The 23,039-nt window shown below is 35.1% G+C and overlaps 1 protein-coding gene across 4 annotated transcripts in view; it reads right to left on the bottom strand.

Moving 5' to 3' along the window:
- pspc1 (paraspeckle component 1) overlaps positions 1–23,039 on the bottom strand; it is a 30,883-nt gene that overhangs the window by 2,541 nt on the left and 5,303 nt on the right. The window contains exons 7-9 of one of the 4 annotated variants that reach the window (XM_066660243.1): positions 14,550–14,607; positions 12,607–12,752; positions 5,909–9,183 (exon numbers count right to left, since the gene is read on the bottom strand). The exons of 1 other annotated variant lie outside the window; for it this stretch is intronic. In XM_066660243.1, the coding sequence (XP_066516340.1) occupies positions 8,974–9,183; positions 12,607–12,752; positions 14,550–14,607 (414 nt within the window). In that variant the 3' untranslated portion in view covers positions 5,909–8,973. Of the gene's footprint in view, positions 1–3,109; positions 3,245–5,908; positions 9,184–12,606; positions 12,753–14,549; positions 14,608–21,027; positions 21,448–23,039 lie in introns of those variants that run through there. 2 more of the 4 variants (XM_066660244.1, XM_066660247.1) reach the window with 2 other exon arrangements.

Here is a 23,039-nt window from a genome sequence, read left to right on the forward strand (position 1 = left end):
TGACCACATTAACTGGCAAAATGTACCAGACACTTCTTAAAGAGGCTGGCAGAGCAAAACTATGGTCCGACATTCTGGTCTTTCTCCCAGTGCTCAGTTTTGAGACCCCAAAACATTGAAAAGCATGAACCCATGATGAAGATATTGCTCTATTCCTGCTCTATATGAGGGTAATATTGACATATTTTTGCTGTTTAAGATTACTTAAGATCCAAATCCAGGAGAGTGCTAACTGCATGAAAGTAAACACAGATGTAAAGTGCTGCAAATCTAAACAAGAAGTTACAAATATATTTCTGTGGTAATTCAAACGGTGAATAAAAACTTACAGACAAGTTAAAGCTCAGCCCCATACCATACCGTTCCACATTAAAAGACGTGGAGCTTCAGAACATAAACAAATCAGACAGAACAGCAGTTCCCCAGAATCATCAATGGTGCATTTAACAAGTAGCAAAGGAAATATAAAAGAAGACATGACAACGCAGCTAGGACTGGTCAGTCCAAAACACTGAAAATTCATTTTACTGTACAAATGTATGTCAAAACAATACACACTACACATTTCACCACTCTGTTCAACTGAAAAGGATTGCTTGCATGAATATGGTTAGTTTTTAATCTAATTTAATGAAGTTTTAATGAAGTTCAAAAAGTCAGAGACCTTTGTAGACCACAAAGCCAAATCACAAGTACTTCATTCTATATTACCTTTGGCTGCACAAGTTACACAAGCGTCATTCATGTGCTACCAGACCCACATATTTGACCATTCAAAATGGTATATTAGCAGAATGTATGTGATGTTATTCATTCTTCTGTAACATGCTGCCATTAATTGGACACTGTCAAAAAAATTTTTCAAATTTTTTGTATTCTGTTTCCTGAACACCAGTTAGGAATTATATTACATTTAGCATACATTTCATGAAAGACGTTACTTAATTATAGCTAGAACTGGAAGATATGGCCAAAATTTATAATCACACTATATTTCTTAATTTTGATCAATATGATACAATCCCAATATAGATATGAACAATAAAAAACCACAGAAAAACTGCCAAGAACTGATCACCATCAAACATGAACCTCTTGGTTTTGTCAATATTAATATTATAAAAATCATATGGTTGTTATTGATATAGCACGTTTGTTGCATTACCGCAGTTTACAGAGCCCATGTTTGGTTTGATAACATAAATAACATTCTTTTCTAAGGTTGGGTCCAAAATCTCTCCCTACTCCTTACATAGTACTCTACAGGAGTTACAAAATCTTAACAAATGCAGGGTTATACGCTCAGTGTGGACTTTCCCAAATTAATCTTAGACATAAAGTTAGACATATTAAACATTGTCTAATGAGTTGACTGGAGATTGGTTGATTTGCCCTGATTATAACATATAGTTGTTGCATATTCACAAGTTCTCAAAAATGTCACAAGGGTTCAACTGGAGGAAAAAGTTAGAACAACACTGCCTTAGCACAGCTAAGATCCTGTTGCAAAGCTGTGGTTTTCAGGTTCAGGGCCAGGTTCTTATTCAGAATCTTCTCATTCCTGTTCATACAAGTAAGGCCACAATTTGACACAGAGGCTGTGAATTACTCTACTGGAGTTCATGTCCACACAGCAGAACAGTAAATGTCACAAGAATACAAATTATTCCTTTTAAAGTTCATTCATTGTTTGTAATTGCTTGTCCAGTTCAGGGTTGTGGTAGGTCTGAAGCCTACCCAGAATCATTGGGCATAAAGCAAGAACCCACCCTGGAAGGGGTGCCTCTTTAAGAAAATGTTTTGGAGAAAATTAGAAGGTAGCAGAAATGCACAAAACTGCACAGAATTATTTTTATAGTGCCGTTAGCGCCAACATGTTAAATGCAAATTTGGCCACAACTTCCACCCATAATTATTTTTCTACAGAGCTTTGTGATATAAACACAGTGTCAATGTTGATTTCAGGAAGTAACTGAACTATGAATTAAATTCCAAAACCGAAATGAGGATTGCTCCATACGTGTGTAATAACGATTTATTTTTACTGTTTCAGATTATTTAAGGAGGAAATGTCTCCAAACTAAGAGACATTACTGAAAGTGCTAAAAAACTAAACACAACTGAGTTTCTGTAGTAATTCAAACTGTGAGTAAAAACATACAGACAAGTTCAATTCAGCCATGTACAAACAAAAAGTCATTATTTTCCTTCAAACATACTGTTCCACCTTAGAAGACACAGGGCTTAGAACTGTGCTTTCCCACAATCATAGACGTTCCATTTAATCCACACATTTATCTCTTACAAAGTTGTTGAAGCTAGAATATGGAGATTATTTACTGTCTGAGCTGTGAGCTGCACGCTGCAATTTTCTCAGTTAAATTTATGAGCTTTGTTGTGCTTGATGTTACAGCATTTTAAGAGATTCTAATTCAAATGTCATGAGAACTATTCTGGACAGTTATATTAAAGTAAAAAGAATGGTTTCCTCCAAGTAGTTTATTGTGCATTGCACTCTGCACATTTATTATTTTCCTTTTCAAAAAACAAGGAAAAACTATAATTTTAACTTGCTATTAATCATGATTAATCACAGAATATCATGATTAAAGCAATAAAAAATGTAATACTATTGACACCATTAATTTTTATAGATTTGAGAAAACTAGATATGGATGCATTTTTACTCCTGATGCTGAACTGATGTTTTGTACAATCTGGTTGTGTGTATAAAGAGAAAGTGTTTGAGAAACATGAAAACTTAACTGCAGATCTCATACTCAATTGTCAAAAATAAATAAATAAATAAAACTTTTCGATGATGCTGTGGTTTATATTTTTCTATTGAAATATGCATCATTCACAGAACAAAAATTCAAACACTACAAAAATACAGTATTATATAATAAGGCAGCAACTTATTGAAATCATAGATAAAATAGAAAAACTGGTAAATGATGTGATTTAGTAAATGCCTCTTTAAATCTGAGTGGAATTGTTTTAGGCAAGCTTGTCCAAATAAACAATTTCTTACAATTACAACATACAATGCTTTTAATGCTCATATTGTACCAACAGACTTGAAGGTGTACATGAAATAGTTGCTTACCGAGGCTTTTTCATGATACATCCATTTTGTTAGGGCTCAGTAGTCCATCAAGAAGTCCATCTCCTGCTCTTTTCCTTGTACCATGATGTCTTGTACCAGAAAAGAATCTACGGTTTTCAGCTTACTGACACAGTTCTTATAATATGCCAGTATTGAGTGATTTAAACAAAAAAAAAAAAAAAGAAAAAAAGAAAAATCAGATGAAGTGAAAATTTTCTGACACTCATCTAACAAATTCTGTCCTATTATTTAGTTTTCTACACCCAAAATGGCATGAAATAAACCTTAGTGTCAGAAATTCATAATAAGGACTACAGTACTTTGCAAATTGGGTGGTTCATGATGTGTGGGTCCAGTTTTAAGTAGTTTCAAAGGTGTCTTCATGTCTTCGCTGTTTTTTGTAAAACATTTAACATTTCTCTTGAGACAAAATGAAGACATGAAAATTACTTTGTAGGAATCATGATAAACTACATTGCAGCAAGGATACGGTGTGTCTAGAAGTACAAGACAGAAGAGGGAGATATTTATATGGAGAAGATAATTAAGGTGAGCAAGACTAAGTTTTTACAAAGCTACTGAAGTGCTACTACTATTTCCTATTTCCAGAAAGGGTAAGATGTTTTGTAAGTAATTTGTTATTTCTTTTGAACTTTATTTTAACTAACAAAAATGCGGGTCAATTCAGAATGTAATGCCTTCAACACACTCCAAAATAAGGGGGGGACAGGCAAAACAACAAAACCTTTTTTTTTATTATTATTATTCAATTACAAACAGGTGAATATAAAATTTATATAAGGAGCATCCAACAAAAGCTCAGTTTCTTTTCACCAAGATAGGTAATGGCTCACCACACTGTCCCAAACACTTTGTGACATGATCGAATTTTCAGTCAGTCCCAAAATAATATTTGCTCAATGTGATTTTGTAAAAAATTCAAATCTTTCAAATGACACATTTGCATCTGACATTGAAAGTATTGTGAAATGTTTCAGGGAATACAAAGATCTCTGTCCATGTATGGCAAAGTTGTCAAATGTGTCTTTCAAGGATTTAGATAGACTGCACAAGAAACTGTCATGTTACTGTGAAAATATAACCACATGGGCTCAGAAACGCTTCAAGAAAAACAATGTAATTTAAAGTATGTTGGCTCTAAATCATGAAATGCAACCTGAAACTCTTTTATGCAACGAGAAACCATACATCAAATTTATGTATAAAGGCTGTCAAGTTCTCCAAGTTCAAGCTAATTACTTATGGTCTAAAAGTAGTGTGAGATTGTGTGTGCGTGTATATATATATATATATATAAATATATATATATATATATATAAAAATGTGTTCATTGCCAAATATAGGTTAAAGGCAGAGATCAAACTTCATTGTACAATGACCATAAAAGCACAATTTCCCTTTCTTTTATCATGAAGAGCAGATTCAGACAATGGTAATTATGAACTGTTAATTAGCAGAACTTTAGGACCCAAAACGTTTAATACAGCGACAATTTGTAATCCTCCGTTCCCAAACAATTAAAAATTGTAATAGAAAAGTTGATGTAACAGACTGACAAGCATTTCTCTGTCCCAGCTTTTTTTGGTTAGTGTTATAGGTATCACACTCCAAATTTGTTTATATTTACAAAATACAATGAAATTGGTCAATGCAAACATTCCATTGTGCATTTGTGAGTTAAAAAAGGTTGAAAAGAATTTCCAAATCAGATTCTACACATACAAATTGGGGTTGTAAAATTATATCATCAGATTTTGAAAGTGCGGCTACAGGTTACCTTTTCTATATAACTGCAGTGTGTGTTTACTAAGTACTTTAGTTAAATGTGAACTGGCTGGCAATTTAATTAAATTTTTTTAATTGGGTTCACAAGTATAGATTCACATATTTTGAACAAAATTTGAACGTAGAAAAAAAATTACTAAAAGTAATGTTTTATAACTTAAAAGGTGAAAAAAATATAACATTTAAAATATTAATATAGCAGCAAACATTTCCTGCACATTAATGAGAGGAAAAAAAATGAATAACATTTTTCAGCTAAAAACTCTTGACAGTGTATTAGTCAAAATTTAAAAAAATAAATAAATAAATAAATAAAAAGTGTATTTGCAAACCTGAAAACCCTGACCATGTTTCTGTTACACTTTATATAACTGGTTTAACTGGTTGCAAAAAAATTACTTTCATTTTCAATTAGATTTAGTTTCTTTTATATATATATATATATATATTTTTTTTCTCCTTCTCTCCCCCACCTTAAATGGCTGAACTCGTACTGTCTTTGTCAATATTACACCAGACTTTACTTTACCTTCTAGACTAGGCTGCCCTTCTGAACGTGCTACAATATATTTAACACCCTTTGCAGGGAGCAGATTTAACCCAGATATAATGTTAAAACAAGCATAGCCACTGATATATATATATATATATATATATATATATATATATATATATATATATATATATATATATATATATGCTTTGACCAGGCCATTTCCATTTGCTAAACACCTCAAATTACAACAAAAATGCTTTGGACCAGAGCCCAGAGATCATTCTCAGTGGCCAGATTAACGTTAAAGTCACATGAATTCCACAGATCGGAGTCTGATTCAAAGTGATTTGTTCACACAGGCACACAATCGACACAGCTGTGTCAAATATGAAGAAACAAATCTAATTTGGGACACTTATACTTGCTGTGTCAAAAAAAAGTGTCAAAACAATTTAGAGAATAAAAAGTTACAACATTTATTGTAGGTTGCATAAAATAATCAGTCTTTAATACATTTTGCACAGATTACATTTCTGTGCCTGTGTTTTTGTATCCTGACTCTGAGAGTCTGAAGTAAACATTAACGTGGAAATGAATTCAATGCTAATTAGCAACCTGGCATTAAAGCAAAATGTACATTTTGCTAATTAGCACTGAATTCACTTCCACGATAATGTTTAGAGGGTCAAAGTAGAACATTCAAAAGAATGGAAAAATCAGTGGAATAATCATTGTAAATGAACAGCCCCAAGAGATTTACACAACTTCATTGCTTACGCTATCAGATATACAGAGAATCCCAAAATGCCCACAATGATGTTAAAGTATTATGCTCTTTTTCCCTAGCTTGTGAAAAGTAACTAGAGAAACAACAGTTACTGTGGTGAGTGTTTTTTAGTTTCGGTAGGCCAAAGCATGTTCACAGTTGGCTGGTAATCAAGGTAGCAAATTTCAAAAAAAAGAATTTCACTATGCATAGTGTAAAATTAATTTTAGTTTTATTGTAGGGTGATTTTGCATGAGCAACACTTTGGGCAGTCCTGCTCCAAGTCTATATTCTAGAAGGTTTCTAAAGTTGTTGCATGAAACAACATAATAAGAAAGTATCACATGTAAAATATTATTGACTACAAAAAAGGGGGGGTACCAATTCTGTAATTAACAATAATATTTTGTTTTTTGGGTACTTTATTATGAAATAAGTGTCAAAGTTAAACATACTCAAATGTGCTCAATGCATTCTTAGAAGCATTCAGTTTTTTAAGCTTTTGGACATTTCCACAAAGCAATGTGAAATGAAAAGTTATACCTGGAGCAATTAGAACAAAAAGGGTGGACAACAAGCACAGAGGCAGCAGGAGAACTAGCCACATTTTGCAACTACATATTAGCATAGCACTATTTCAACACTTATTAGAAAAAAAATGTATTCTGTGTACCTACCTGCCAAGCCCATACTCTTACGATTAGTTTAAAGGATTCACCTCATAGTATCAGTGAGTTGTACAAAACTGGGCACACCCAAAGGACAGATTGGAAGATCATAAGGACTTAAAATGAAGCCCATGTATTGTAACCACACCATCATACACTACATTTCTTTTCTATTAGAGGCACAAATGCACAAATCTAACTTTGTAAGAATTTTTATTCAAAGATCTGCCATTTAGTAGAAAGCAGAACAACTCAAGACATTCAAAATATTCACTGGAACAAAAATAACGGCTAGAAGGCATGCACTTTCTACATGACATACACAAAAATCATCACTATCCATTTCAAACACTACAAAAGATGTAATAGAATTAAAAAATAAAAGTATGAAACATCATAGCAACGGCAAGTTTTGTGCAAATAATTATGAAGTAGTACATTCTTGCTGAGCTGCCACACTGTCTCTGTGTAGGACCACTAAAACATTATACCTGATGAGATGGGACTTAAACGTATTTGCCTGTAATGAACAAAAACAAAACAAAAATCTCTAATTTAAACCCACTGAGAATAAGACATTTAACCTCCATGTCCAACAATCAATGACTATGAATAATAATAGAAGCCAGCAAACTTTAAAGAATAACAAACCTTTTTATTTCACACAAGAGGTAGCAGAGGGATAAGAAATCCAGTAGATGCCCAGAAATGTTTACCAATGAGAGTAAGGTCAAATGCATCACAAGCCCTGTTTACACATGGCATCCCTACAGATATTGCCTGCATACAGTTTAAAACGTCGTGTAACTGAGTTATTGGAATATGTTCAGATCAAGTTATTTTGATTTAACAATACTTCAGCACACACTGTGATGTGATTTTGTATGTAAATGCAATCCTTCTCTTATATTGTTCAACGTGTTGCCAAAGGTAGAAGTGAAATACCATAGTAACTATAGCCATTCTAACTTCTGAACTCCAGAAAATCTCCAGAGCATTAGCTCCAGACATTTTAAGAAGTTCTCTTTTCACATGTAGCATACAGCCAGAGATTGTCGTGTGTCAGACATGTTCTCACCATAGGAAATGTTCAGCATGGTTTAGACATGGGGCAGTGCATGTGCAGTGCAAAATCTTAAATATTATTTTTTTTTTTAAGATAATTACCATCTCTTTTCACACATGGGTTCACTCTGACATTACCCAGACTTTGTACTAAGGCACTGACAGTATAAAACCCAGGTAATGTCCTGTACAAATGATTCTGACATGTTTGTTCACACATACAGCTTCCAAAGTTCTAGGTTATCATGCATGTCTAAAAGACTTTTAAAAAAACAAAACCAAACAAAAAATAATAAATAAAATAGAATGATAATAGAATATGAAATAGAATGGAATGATCCAATCACTGTCTTGTCTTGATTGGACAAAGATCCATTCGCAGAGATTGTTTTGACTGGATGCTAATGCCAAGTCTAAACAGGGCTTAACGTCAACTTGAAGCCTAAACATCCCAAGTCCCAGACGACAATCAGGTTAAATATTTTAAAAAGCAGTTATTGATTCTGGTCCTGAAATACCAGTGCCCTGCATTTCCTCTGCTCCAAAAAGTTCATTTCATCTTCTGAAGGGATACCTATCAGTACAGCTACATCAGAAGTGTTGGAAAAATGCAGGGCAGTGAAAAACACTGTTTTAAAAGGTCAACAAAGATGGTTGTGTTGCAGCTCAGCAGAAGAGGTGTCAAATTCTATTTCTACTGCGTAGTACTTTTCAGCTAGAACATCTAAGAGAACTGATGAGCTAATTAAGGAAGCCGTTCTGCAAGAATCAGATATGCTTTGTGGACCTCAAAGACTCTGACACACCTAACTTATTTATGACAACAGTTAAGGCAATACCAATAGTCTCCAAACAGATTTATGTTTTCACATTGTTATTATTATTATTATTAAATGTTGACTCATGCTATGTGTCAAGGTTGTGGATCACAAGACAAAAGTGAGAGCTGGATAGGAAGAGGAGCCACTGAAGACAAAAGAGTTTAAGCTGCTATCAGTAAGCAAGGTGTGGGACGTTCTGGGTCAAAAAGAGGTATTCACAGATCATAAAGAAGAATAAAAGCTTAGTATCTACGACGCTTGTTGTTGGGCCCATCAAAGTTGCCCCCAACAGGGTTTCCACGCCCAAAGCCACTTGAACCACCCATACCAGGAACAGGTCCTGCACCACCAATCACAGGTGACTGTTGTTGCTGAGGAGAGTCAACACCAGGTCTCCCACCCATTGGAGAACCCATCTGAGGAGGTGCTCCCTGAGAAAACCTCTCATTACGCTACAAGTTTAGGTGTAATTAATTTGCAAGAATGTCCATCATGAAAAGATGTTGTTTTTGTGGTTGGAAATTTCAGGTGGCAATGTCCAAAAAGATCATCATAATGTATGTCACAATTTGAACATCAGCGAAGTTCCCAAGAGTTGACATGATGAAAAACAGGAGTCCAGGTACCAACAAAGAAGGAAACAAATTTCATTAGTGTGCATTAAAAAAATGTGTGAAGCAAATCTGCAGATTCACAACTACCTCATAACAATAATCAATGAGAGGCCAAAACATGCCAGAAAAATTAAAAGCTAAATAAACAGCTTAAAAATTTTGCTATTTTTCCAAACTGTTAAACAAATTATTGTATTCAATAACACTGGTTACAGCTCTTTTCTGGAATGTTTGATGACCACTGGGATAAAACAATGTTGTTTTTAAAATAAAGAACCCATTTCTACTTAACATACAACAAAATGAATAGACTGGCCAAGGGTGGTTCAATAGGATTGGAGTGGGGAAGAAGGGAAAGAGTTATTTAGGCACCGGCAATTATAATCTAAAAGGATTTGTAAATTTGTAGAAAAAAAAAAAAAAAAAAAAAAAAAAAAAAAAAAAAAAAGCAACCATTGTAATAAACAGTTCGAAGCCGCATCCAGGTCAAGTAGTCTACTGTTTCAAATAGCTTTATATGTGCATGTTTGGGGATTTCTCTGCTGCATGTGATGAACAGATTTGAGCTGTTTTACTACATACAGCACAGACCTATGACAAAGTGAAAAAAAATTTTCACAAATTGACAGAACACCAGGGTATAGTGTGACGCTCACTGTACTGTAATTTGTAATCTAAGCCACATGATATATTTGTGTAATATCAACCGTTTTATCAACCGAAACCATCAGCACTGCTGCCACGTTGGCTCAGAGAGGGCAGAGACAGAGCAGCAGTACTCTTGGTCAAGGATGCAAATATGCATGTCAATATTTACAGACACAAACCATGTGTGACAGCAGCTTTATATGTCCCTGCTTATCTAGCGCACAAACCACCGCAAATACAGAATCAAAGTAGCTACAGTAACCCCATAACTGAAACAGCCATGATTTATCGCAATTGACTTGCATGGTCTTTAATAGAGTTTTCATAATTTTTGGTTGCTGAACACTGCAGAGGTCAAAATTGATCCATTATGAAATGTGAGCTATTACATGCCATATCTATTATTTAAACTATACATGTAACAGGGTGGTTTGTAAGGTTCTCTCCTACTAGTGACTACAAAATCCATGATATTTATGGTTCAGATTTAAAAACCTTTGCTGCAGCCTTGATACACTGTTAGCAATTTTCCAAACGGCCTCCGTTTCGCTTCGCAAATCTAATTTTGAACTGTTTAGCGCATTTCCACCAACAAAAATAGGTTCTGGAACCCGAAAAATTTGTTCACAGAGGAAACCAAATAATTGTAGGATTTCAGCACAAACCATGATGACATCTGTGGGCGTGTCTAGCAGTACAGGACCAAGAAGCAATGGCAATACCCACTAAGAGCATGTGTAGTCTTCTTATCGCGAAAGGTTGTTCCATGTTTGCATTTTGGAGAAAAACAAATGTTTACAGGTAGTCTATAGGGTCTGCCATCTCATCTGTTTACTGCTGCTATGCTGCTGTTTAGCCCCACCCCGTTGATGATGTATTCTATGATATATCTTCGGTTCCATTAAAACAGTTGTAAACAGCACCAAGGTTCTTATAAGCCCAATGGAACCAGCTCAAGAACTGGAGTTCTTTTGGTGGAAAAGTGCTATGAAAGAGTCTGGTGGAATCAGCAGTTAAGTTTATCTTCAGCAAGATAAGCAAAGCATGACAGCCAATTACTTAGCATATTTGGCTTCATTAGAAAACTTCCTAAAACTACAGAACGTTACATTTGGGTTTCGGTTTTAATCACAGTTAACTTGGCAAGGCTTTTGAAAGTTGAGTTTTGTTGGACTTTGTGCTGAAAATGCTCAGTTCTGCAGATGTGTGTTCTTTTAAGCTTTGTCTGGAAAATGGCCGCCACCATGAAATTCATCATATTGGACCAAGTTTTTCACAATGGCAAGGTTTTCAGGTAGCATCAAAGAAATTAAAGGGTTTCCAGCGACTTTTGACTCACCCTGTACTATTGGAAGAATTCAACAAAAGAATAAAAAAAAAAAAAAAAAAGACAATCATTTTCAACTTGTGTCTGAACAGCTTAAAGGAGTGGCACATATGAACGAAACATAACAGACAGTTCTACTGTTGGAGGGGAACCAAGTAATTTGCAAGAGAAAGAACATTAATGATGCCAACTGAACAATTCAATATCACAAAAGTACTTTAACTAATTTCATGTTTAGAAAGATTCAAAAGCTGAACAGTAGCCTACTTGACCCAAGATTCTTCCAAATAAAACAAACCCTTAATATAAGTAACTTAATATTACTTAGAAAGAGGTTGAGAAATGATTAGTTTGAAGTCAGAACATAGCAGTACATATCGTAGCAACCAACGTGAGTCGGGTCCAATGTCTGACTAATTAAATATTTGACAGATGTTACACGAGTGCATTGATCAAATAGTTGAACATCAGTGAGTTATAATTTATTATTAATTTTTCTACAGAATCATAATATGCAGTGCATTAATATATTATTCAAACATCAGTTAACGTATTTCATATAATGATTTTGGGCAGAAATTTAGTTTCTGAACTATATTTTATGTTAAAATAATAGATGAAATTCATACTTATTTTATCAGCAAATCTAACAACTACTAAATAAATAAATAAATAAAAAACCGAACTGTAACCGAAACTGCAGTTTAGCTGGTTAATGCCAGCTTGGCCTGCAAACTAATAACAGTTCTTCAACACAGAAAGGTCCATTTCTGATCATCAGTAATTCAACAAGTTACTTGCCTAATACTTTACATTATAATTAAAGGAGTAAAATGATAATCTCTGATACAGTAAGTTTATTAGTATGTTAATCTGTTATTCAAATTAACTAATAAACCGGGAAGGCTTTAATTACCACAAACATTTAAATTATGACAGCTGCTGCCATTCTTTCACTATTTTTTATGTGAACTAAAAATTCACAGAATTTTATATATTAAATAATCTATTCGTGAAAAAATTATATATATATATATATATATATATATATATATACACACATATATATTAATTTTTTTCACGAATATATATATATATAAACAAAGAAAACATTTTTAAACATTATTCACTGCACAACTTTTTTTTAAATGTTGAAAAACACTAAAGGAGCAGACGGTTTAACTAATAATGAAGCAGCACATCATTACTCAACAAAGAGATTCAGACTCAGAACACAGCACATATTAAATGATTACGTAGCAAACAATTGAGCATTGATACATTACCATAGCTCCGTTATCAGGAATGAGGGGTGCCCCCATATTTGATGATCCCTCTGGCCCCATGGCTCCACCCCGGCCTGACATGCCCATGCCCATCATTTGAGAAGGACCCTGGTTACCACTAACCGCAGTGGCTGGATTAAATGAATCTATACAAGACAATTTATGACCAATATTAACTAAGACAAGACTCTTACCACCATTGCACGAATTAAGTAAGTAAATGTAAATATGTAGTGTTTTATCTAGAAAAAAGAAGACAACTCGGAGAATGTTAAGAATGATTGTCTTCATAAATTTATATTTGATGTCGTCATTCCAAAATGACTGTGGACACACTGTTCCTGTCATTATAAATGTTGTGAAATGTAAAAATGTTGTGAAAATGTTACAAACAATGTTAACATTATGAACTGAATGAAGTCTATCTAAAAATGTAGAGTTATTATTAAAAGGAAAAAAAAATTCCACATTTCACTCACACAAATCCAATATACCAAGGGTATCCAAGCTTATTGGCACAGGGCCTGTGTGATTGCAGGTTTAGATCAAAAACTGTAGGTCACCTCAATACAGCTAATTTTACACAAGACGCTGTAAATGTAGTGCACCACGCTGCGCTATATTCTATAATCAGTATAACCTTTCACACTGGCCTCCGGTGTTAGACGGCACCATGATGTTATCACATGTGTGAAGTGCAAAAATACAATTTGGCATGTGCCAATCTAGCCATTTCTAAGCAGAAACAGTACAGAATTCAGTACTCCTGCTCAATGTTAAACCTATGCCATAAACATGCATTTCAAGAGTTGACCTTGTACATGTAATGAGACAAAACGCATGTGGCGAGTCAGATTATATTTTTGGACCTTGTTCCAACCCTAGAAGCTGTGTTTAAATGTTGGAAACTCTTATTTAAGCAATATACAAATATATTTTTATTTTTGCAACTATTATTATCATGGGGAAAAATCAGGTCAAACAGAAACAGATTCCAATTTGATGCATCCAGTGTGAAATAACAAGTGTTGCGGAATGGTTTAGAGACGTGGCGCCTCGTGTGGAATTGGCATCAGCCTTCAAACAGCTCATTGTGAGCTTCTTTGTTGTAATGAAAACCTGCAACCTAACAAGACCCTCTGATTATAAGATTGGAAACTCTTAAGCTACACTTTGAACACAATCAACCCACGTCACCATATAGAGCAAGTGATGGAGAACACTTTGATATATAAGGTTATGCAAAACTGTGGTTTACCACAATATTAAGAGGTGATATTTATGTAATTTCCAGTCAAAACAGCCATTAAGACATACAAGTTACTCTTTTATTAGGATATATTTTTGAGATAATTAAATACATGTTTAAAAAATCTTTGAATAATATATATAGGAGAAACATAAAATTCTATAGGCTGCCCATAGTACCCATCATGATGATGAGGTCTGTGCAGCTCATATCTCTGTAATATTTGAAATTGTGAAGCACCTCATGAAGCTGGCTTTCCAATCATTCAGTCCCATTTAACAAAGTGCTGCACAAGGTGTGCTATATCTTGCTTCCCATTACTGCAATGAATCAGTATTCAACATGACGGTTGTTTTTAGTATTACTGTAGAATCGTAAAAAAATAATATTCAACAAAATTATAAGAATTAATTTCTTTGAAAATAGTAAAGTATGCCTTCTGTAAATGATGAAAGGAAAAAGGTGGAAACACCCATTTAATGAAAGCACTTTTCTGTTGTATATATGTATGTAAAACATTTTTTTCCTTTGCACACTTTAAGACATATTTGACTGGAAATGTTATGAACAAACCTTACTTTTTGTTATATAGCCCCAGATCTATTACACAAACAAATCAAATTCTACCACAATACTAGAAGATGCCTCAAACAAGTTCAAGTGGTTTAAGCTTAGCTGGAGACTTTGATCATACCTCCCATATTAACGGCTCCACGGGCACCAATTTCACTCATTCTCATATCCTGTTCTCTCTGGAAGTAAAGAAAAAGGTATGCAACTGTAAGCCGAAAATAAATAAAGTTAAAATTAGCGGGAAAGTCAGGTGTTTTAATGCAGCGTAGAGAAATAAGGAATCCACTGTATGTACAAGAAAGTGGTCTGAAATTCAAAAACCCATGAGCTCTCTAAACTATTATAAATTACAGATGAACCTAGACCACAAATATTACTAAGAACTGTGTTTGTGTGTGTACACACAAATTATGTTTTAGGTTCCAAACATTTAAGCTACAGGCCCTGAAGTTGTTTCAGTTGTTCAGAAAAGACACGCAAATGGAGTAGAATGCAGCTCAAAAATATAACGAGGCTTAATGTAATGCGTAATTTAGCAAGTTTTGCCTAGTGTGTTATCTCATTTCCACTACAACGTTTTTTTAAACCACAATTTTAAACATATATAAAATAAATAAATGATAGTAAAATATATCATGTGTCAGAAAATAGCTAACAAGTCTGTAAATCCACCCTCTAAGCATTGCAAACAGCATGTTGGAAAGCGGCACACAAGAGTGTTTCAGGGCAGTGTCAATGACACGGAGGTAGAGGAAGGACCGTCAATATTACTCATGACACTTTTGAGCCTCATGCTAAACATGGACAGATGCAGCCAAGGTATGCCTAAGCCAAGGGAGCCACGCTAAAAAAGTACAGTGCAAAACAGGCTCCATCTCCTGTTCCTTCTTCTCCAGTGCCTGATGCAGAGAGTCTTGTGGACCAAAGTCCCCCAGTTCCGTCTGCAGACAGCAGGAAGATGCTGAGGAGCAGCCACTGTTGCTGCTAGGTGCTCCTCAGTCTCTCCACATTGTCTGCAGCCGGTGCTGGGGTCACATTGTCCTCCGCATGTGAACTGTTTCCCTTGGTACAGCTCTCTCTCCCTGCCCTGCTTTCCAATTGGGGAAAGATGCAGAGAGATGCTTCAGAGCCAGAGAGAGAGAGAGAGAGAGAGAGAGAGAGAGAGAGAGAGAGAGAGAGAGAGAGAGAGAGAGAGAGTCAGAGATATTCTTCTACACAAAAAGAAAAATATATATGTCTCTACGTGTGTACACACACAAACACACACTTTGCTTTGCACACTTTGGCGTAATAGTATGTACCGTATTTTCCGCACTATAAGGCGCACCTAAAAAACTCAAATTATCTCAAAAGCCGACAGTGCGCCTTATAATCCGGCGCGCCTTATATATGGACCAATATTGAGCCAGGTCTCGCAACTACGGTAAGTAGCCGCCTACTTCATTTTCTTCCGCGCGCTGTGCATGCTGGGTATATACCGATATATATATTTCATTTCCATTTGTTTTTTATGTAAAGACCCCAAAATGGCTCCTATTAAGAGACATGCATATGACGCAGAGTTTAAACTCAAGGCGATCAGTCACGCAGAAGAACACGGGAATAGAGGAATAACTTAGTAAAGTGAGCTTTACGTGTTTATTTTGTGTGTTGTGTGATTTTGACGTTTGAGCACCGTTGAGTTATTGATATATTGTTATCGCTTTGCACTATTTCGAGTGTTACTATATTGTGATTGTTATTATTATTGAATCGAGGAAAAGTCCCCCCCCCCCACTATGTGGGGTATATTAACATTGCACTACATGTTTTACCTTAAACTACGCTGGGTTGTAATCTATTAATAAAGTTGAACTGACCTATCTGACTGTTTTGTTGACATTCCCTTTAGCGCAGCTCCATCTAATTGATGCATAACGTAACCCCCAGCCTCTACTGTAGCGTCTATTGTATGCGCCTTATAATCCGGTGCGCCTTATATATGGACAAAGTTTTAAAATAGGTCATTCAATGAAGGTGCGCCTTATAATCCGGTGCGCCTTATAGTGCGGAAAATACGGTATAGTAGTAGTGTGTTTATAACAAATATTAAAACCTATAATGTACCTCCTCTTTAAATATAAAACACAAAATATTAAAATAATCACACACAACCACGCCCCAAAAAAACAACTCCCTTTTTAAACTTACCTTACCACCTTCCCATTTACAAATTGCAAAGTCATGCCATCCCAAAATATAAAAGAAAAAAAAAAAAAACCTGATATGTGCACGCACACACTGACATCAGCTTTTTCAAACAAACAAACTTTTTAAACTGTTTGTCCATGCAAACAGCCAGTGCTGTTACTAAGCTCACAAATAGTGGATTAATGGAAATGAAACACAAAAAAAACCCAGAGAAACCTAAAATGCAGCAGGCCTACACTATACAGGACTTGCTGAAATTTACACATTAATCAGAATATAGATGTGGAAACACACTGAAGTGTTACATGCTCTGCAGCAACTGTTGCTAGGTTGGAAGTTTTATAAGCTGGCAAAAATCAATCTAATGAGGTTTTAACATTGCACAATTTTTGCAGATGCCAAGATGTAGAGGTTTCCTATTGATTTCAGATGTTTATTTTGCATCATTGTGAAAGGTCACAACACAGGTCAAGTTTGACTGATGCAGTTCCTCACTTTCTGGATGCACTGAGACAATTACCATTTATTCTATTTATCATTTTATGTACATGACTTCAAATATGTACATGTTGGGTACAATAAGGAAGGAAGGATTATTATTAAATATCTCACAGTAAATGCATCCTAAAACACTGAAAGGGGTCTTCACTGTAAACATCAACAAAGTGATGCTGCTCTGTTTATGAATCTAAACCTTAACATAAACTATGTTACAATATCCAATCTTATCAGTATGACTTAATATAAACAAATAAAAGGATAAAAACATAAAATCATTATTATTATTTTTATTATTATTCATGCAAAACTAAACATCTGGAATAAACCCTACCGCTTATCATTAGACAGCTATTATAAAAATAATTCAGAGCACTGAACAGACCAACCAAGCTATGTAATAATTAGTTGTGTGCTATAGTCAAACAGTATATTTAAATGGGTAACGTGTTAAATGAGAAATTAAAAAAATAATAATCATTCAGTTTAACACACCAGTGGTTAGAATCGTCGTGACCATCCATTACTAAAACCAGACTGCACATATTCATAACAGAAAACAGACTAACCCTAATAGTATTTTTTCACTTCAATTTATGTTCGCTTAGCCATATTGCTGAGTTTTATTTTAACAAATTGAGACAGGTTGATATAATATTAATTGAAATGCTTAAAAGTACATTTCTTAATGTTATGCATCAACTGTGCTTCTTGTCTGGTGTTGAACAGCATCTATCAGGCTACAGTAATCCTTCAATGCTTACTTTTTCGAAGAAAATCAAAGCTTACTTTTTCAGAAAAAACAACTGAATATATTAGTAGTTTACTAAAAGACAATTCTTCAGTATGAACAGAAGAACAAAAGCAGAGAAGACTGAACTCATGAGAGAGAACCTGACATGCAGCTGGATTAACAGGGAGCGAAGAGAATGAGAGGTAGTGAAAGAAAGAAAGAGAATCAGAGAGAGGGGAGGTAAAGGGTGAGACAGAAGGAGGAAGACAATGATTTAAAGCAGAAGGTCTTCTTGGGAATTTAAGAGGAGAAAAGTCATTACGTTATTTAAGAAGCCCTATTCTAGCTGGTTAAGTTTAATCTGAGCAAGCAATGTAAAGTTTGATCTAATAAGTCAGCATAAGAGCATATATACATGCATACATATATATTGTATTATGTAGCTGTTAATCTTGAGGTGGTGTGAAAATGCAACAGAATAAATACTTTACCAGTATGAATGTGCCAATTGAATCTTTTATGAAAACACAATATGGGACTTCCTCTGATAAAACTAAACCAGCTGGTATTGAGCTACAGACAAACACAATATTAGGCAAGTGTTCAGTTTATGTTTTGTATTTTTGCCAAGTTCCCAATTTAACTTGCATGTAAACTCACTCACTCATACATTTTCATGCCAATATTTAACAAAATAATATTGTTCAAACTTTGCATTAAGAACATTTGTGGAGCATGGGCTCCATATAACCTCAGAAGTGTATGACTGGTCCGAAGATACCTCAGTGTGGTATCTGGCACCCAGAATAGCAGCAGATTCATTAAGTCACGTACATTGCAAGGTGGTGCCTCCATGGATCTGACTTGTTTATCCATCACTTTTCAGATGCTTGATCAGATCAACTCTTTAACTTTTGTCATGTTTCTTAAATCATTCCTGAACAATTATTGCTGTGTGGCAGGGTGCAATATCCTGCTGAAGGAGGTCAGTACCATTAGGGAACATTTCTGCCATGAACAAGTGCACTTAGGCCTGCAATACCATTTAGGAAGATTGTCAATGTCAAAGTAACATCCACAGGAATGCCAGAACCCAATGTTTCCCCACAGAACACTGCCCAGAGCATCATATCAGTTTTGCTGGCTTCCTTTCTTCCCACAGAGAATGCTGGTGCCATCACATCCCTAGGTAATGGACACACTCACATTGCTAGGTGTCCTTATGGTTTAAAAGAAAACACGATTAATCAGACCAGCACACCTTTATTCTATTGCCTCATGGACTTGTTCTGATGCTTACGTACCAAAACTAAGTTGTTTTTGGCAGTTGACAGGGGTCAGCAAGTAAGGTTGGGCAGTAGAAAGATAATACAGTATACCAATGTATTTAAAAATGCAGACAGTATCTCAAAATGAGGGCGGTATTCATGACGTGTTTGGTGTGTCAAATTTCTGTTCTGTGTTCTGGGGGCAATGTGGGAGCTCAATGACTACTGATGTCACGGTCTGAAAAAGGGTGGGGGGAGAAAACAAAAAACCAAACACACACAAAAATAAATAAATAAAAACCCCACAAGCCCAGTAGCCCACCACAGTTGTAAGTTTAGCACTGAGTTTGTGACAAAAGAGAGAGGAAGAAAGCTGTAAACAGACAAAACTTTCTGAAAATCCTTCACTTGACTTTATACCCACAGGTATATGGTTTTATCCTCTAAATAAGTGTGTTTTGAGCCTCAGTTCACTGACAAATTTGCTGTGGTGTGACTGTTAGCACCAGCTGAGCTTCTAAACAGTGCCTTATTTTGCTTACGTTCGAATTTTTCCATTTCTTCAGCACCAGTCGCTGAAATTTTCTCTCTCAGAAACAGGTTTTTATAGTCAACGTGTCGGTGTGCATTGTCGAGCTGTGTTTATGCAAATTCACATCCCCTCCCCACAGTAACACCATATAGTGTATATTTTGAGACAGTATGAAAAATGGGGATACCGCCCATCCCTATAAAGCAAGTCACGCTTACCAAACGGTTGCAAGCAGCCCTATATGCAGAAAACTGCGGTGCCTTGTGTTTTCTGACACCTTTCAAATAGATCCCACATTAACATGTACAACAATTGGAGCTACAGCAGCCATTTTGTGGGATTGGACCAGACAGGCTAGCCTGTACTGCCTTACACATCAATTAGCCTTGGGCTATACATTAGGATCTCCTCACAATTCCTGCAGTTTTTGATGTGTTGTGACCCTATCATTAAGATATTTGGCACTTGTCAAAGTCACTCAGCTCCTTACGTTTACCCGCTTCTAAACTCTCAAGAACTTACTGTTCACTTGCTGACTGATATATATCACCTCTTGATCTGTACCAGAGTTACAATGTAATATTCCTCATGCCATGTGTTTGTTTTCCTGATGTGGTCAATGTGTGTATATTTAGTGTTTATTTGGTTGTTGGAAATACATTACCATCAGAATACAAAGTCTTAATATTATTTTTACAAACATCCAACAGGTTAAGTATGACGTTTGGATTTTATTATATCATTCACATCTGACCTTAGCGTTTGTCCTGACTGAACTGACCATAAATGAACAGCACTAATAACTGGCATGAAACAGGCATACAGAGTTTTGGGGGTTCACTGTGAACAACAACTTAAACCTTTTGCAATTGGTCAGAAATATCAAATTACTAATTAAAATGTAAACAATAAAGGATGTGACTGTGAGCAAAAAGTGTGTCTAAACACCTGCATCGTCACAGATCAATTATCTTAATTTTTAATCTTTTTTTCCCCTCTTAGTGATCTATTTGATAAAGGTGTAACAGTGGTGTAACAGATAAGACTCATGGTTCGTATCACAGTTTGTGTCATGGATCATGTGTCAGTGTCAGTGTCAGTGTCATTTTTCGTATCACCAAAATGAAAAAACACAGCGGGCACTGGCCGACATTCAACACATTTGATTGAAATAATGTCAGTTACTGTTTTGTGGAAAAACATTGAAGTAAATTTCAATGGTTGTGAAAAGGCTAACAAAATACTTGATGTATTGATGTAAAAGTAACAGCGTCACTGTCAGGGTCATTTTTACAGATTAATTAAAGATTGATTTAAAGAACTTTAAAAAAAAAAAAAGGGGGGGGGGGTTATATCTATATGAATCACGGGTTGTCTGTGTTCCATTACAGCACCAATTCATAATATACATTTTTGATGAGACAACATCAGGAAAACGGTAGATGTTTTGAGTTTACAACAGATTCACCTTAAAGTAGGGAGATTTAGGAAAAACTAATGGCAGCAGAATAATCTCACTGAATAGTGCTGCAGCAACTGCTGAGATTTCTTAAATGTTCAGCTGTAACATGTTGCAGGCTTCTCCCACTTCATATTGCACTATCTATGGGAATATGGTGCTACATGATTTCTCTCTGCCAGTGTAAAATGATAAGCCACTTTTTGTTACTAGATATTTGTTCCTACTCCGGGTGGAAGAGAAGTTGATTCTTGGAATTTCCCTTCAGTCAACAGGGACACTCTGACATTTGTATAATTGTTCAAACTGTTCCCAACAGATTTCACACTCCAAAGCAACCTTCAGAAGACACAGGAGAAAACACAGTGATACAGTGAGTTCACGGTAATACACAAAGTAAAAAACACATTCGCAGTAACATTTGAAAAATATAACTGTTGCATTCATTAGAATTGAGCACCATTGCAGAAAATACATATATAAAGGCAGACATGAAACGTGTAATATACAGTACAACCTACAGACACTGCTACAATGATACGAAGAGTGCACAACTTACAATTAAGAAAATGTTATTGATGTTTGCTTTGAAAGAGTAAGGCCACAAAATGTTGTACCTAAAGGTTAACCTGGCTAGAGCAGTTTCCTGAAGCAATAACCCATATGGCTTACATTCAAAAGAATTAGATGGAGATAAAAACATGCACAAACAGGAAGACAGACTGATAGACACATAAAATGGAGCATTCTAAGGATTTAAACTGTCTGAAATAGTTTGAAGTTCATATGAACCTCAAAGTTGCTAAACATTTGAAGACGCTTATTTTAGAAACATTTTATATGCCACTGCTTGTTCTGTTACGTTTACCACATATTTAAGCTAAAAATATCAAGAGATATTCTTGTACACACAGCAAACTGGAAAAGTATTATTTTTATTAATCGCCCAATTGTGCTATGCTAACTAACACACACTAGTGCTGTAAAAATACTAAATTTTACAACAGCAAAACAACATATAGAAAATAAAACTGCTGCACTTTTCAATTTTTAAGGCTTATTTATAATGCGCATAATATATCAAGGTTAATTGGTATTTTATTAATCAATTTACTTATTCCAACTAATATTGATGACATTATGCAGTACAATATACAATGTTTGATATAAACAGGACCTGTACTGCAGGAAACAAGTATTGTATCTTTTCAACCTGTTCAGTTGTGCTGAGTGACAGTGAAAAGGGAGGTCCTTTTTACGCATCCAATAAGGACCAAAATACCATCAACAGTTGAAAGCCCCAATACTATCCAAAATGTTTATATCTTCCAGCTGCACTATGACACGTTTGGGCATTTGGAGCTTTCATGTGGAAAAGTGCATTTGTATATTATTAGATGTACATTTTGTTATATTATATATAACATGTAGAGAAAAAAAATTGGAATGCTGGTTGTGCTTTGGATCTTCTGAATTAATCTAAAAATTGTGTGAACCATAACCTGATTAAAAGACATGTCTTCAGAGGCTGTAAATTAACTTTACTCTATCATCACTGTACCTTCATCAGTATAATTATGAATTTGTATTGAAACCATGTGAAATGCTCACAAACCCAGACCACAGAGCTGAACCACAGTGGCTACAGACGATGCAGATAATGGATCTGCTGTCCATAAGAAGACAGAAGGACAGAACAGCTTTATGTTTTAACATAAAATATCTTGACATCATAATGTGAAGTTAATAAGTGGGGAAAAAAAGACACCTCTGACTGACCTAAACTTGGTTGATTTCAGGCTTAATAAGGTGACTCACAAACACGCAGACAATGTTTTTAGCAATTTTTTCTTTTCCTTACTCATATAATTTAGTTTTCACAACAGAATTTTGCAACCATTTTGAAAATTAACCACAGCATTTCCTTATTT

Source organism: Hoplias malabaricus, chromosome 2, assembly GCF_029633855.1.
Source record: "Hoplias malabaricus isolate fHopMal1 chromosome 2, fHopMal1.hap1, whole genome shotgun sequence".
Taxonomy (NCBI): domain Eukaryota; kingdom Metazoa; phylum Chordata; class Actinopteri; order Characiformes; family Erythrinidae; genus Hoplias; species Hoplias malabaricus.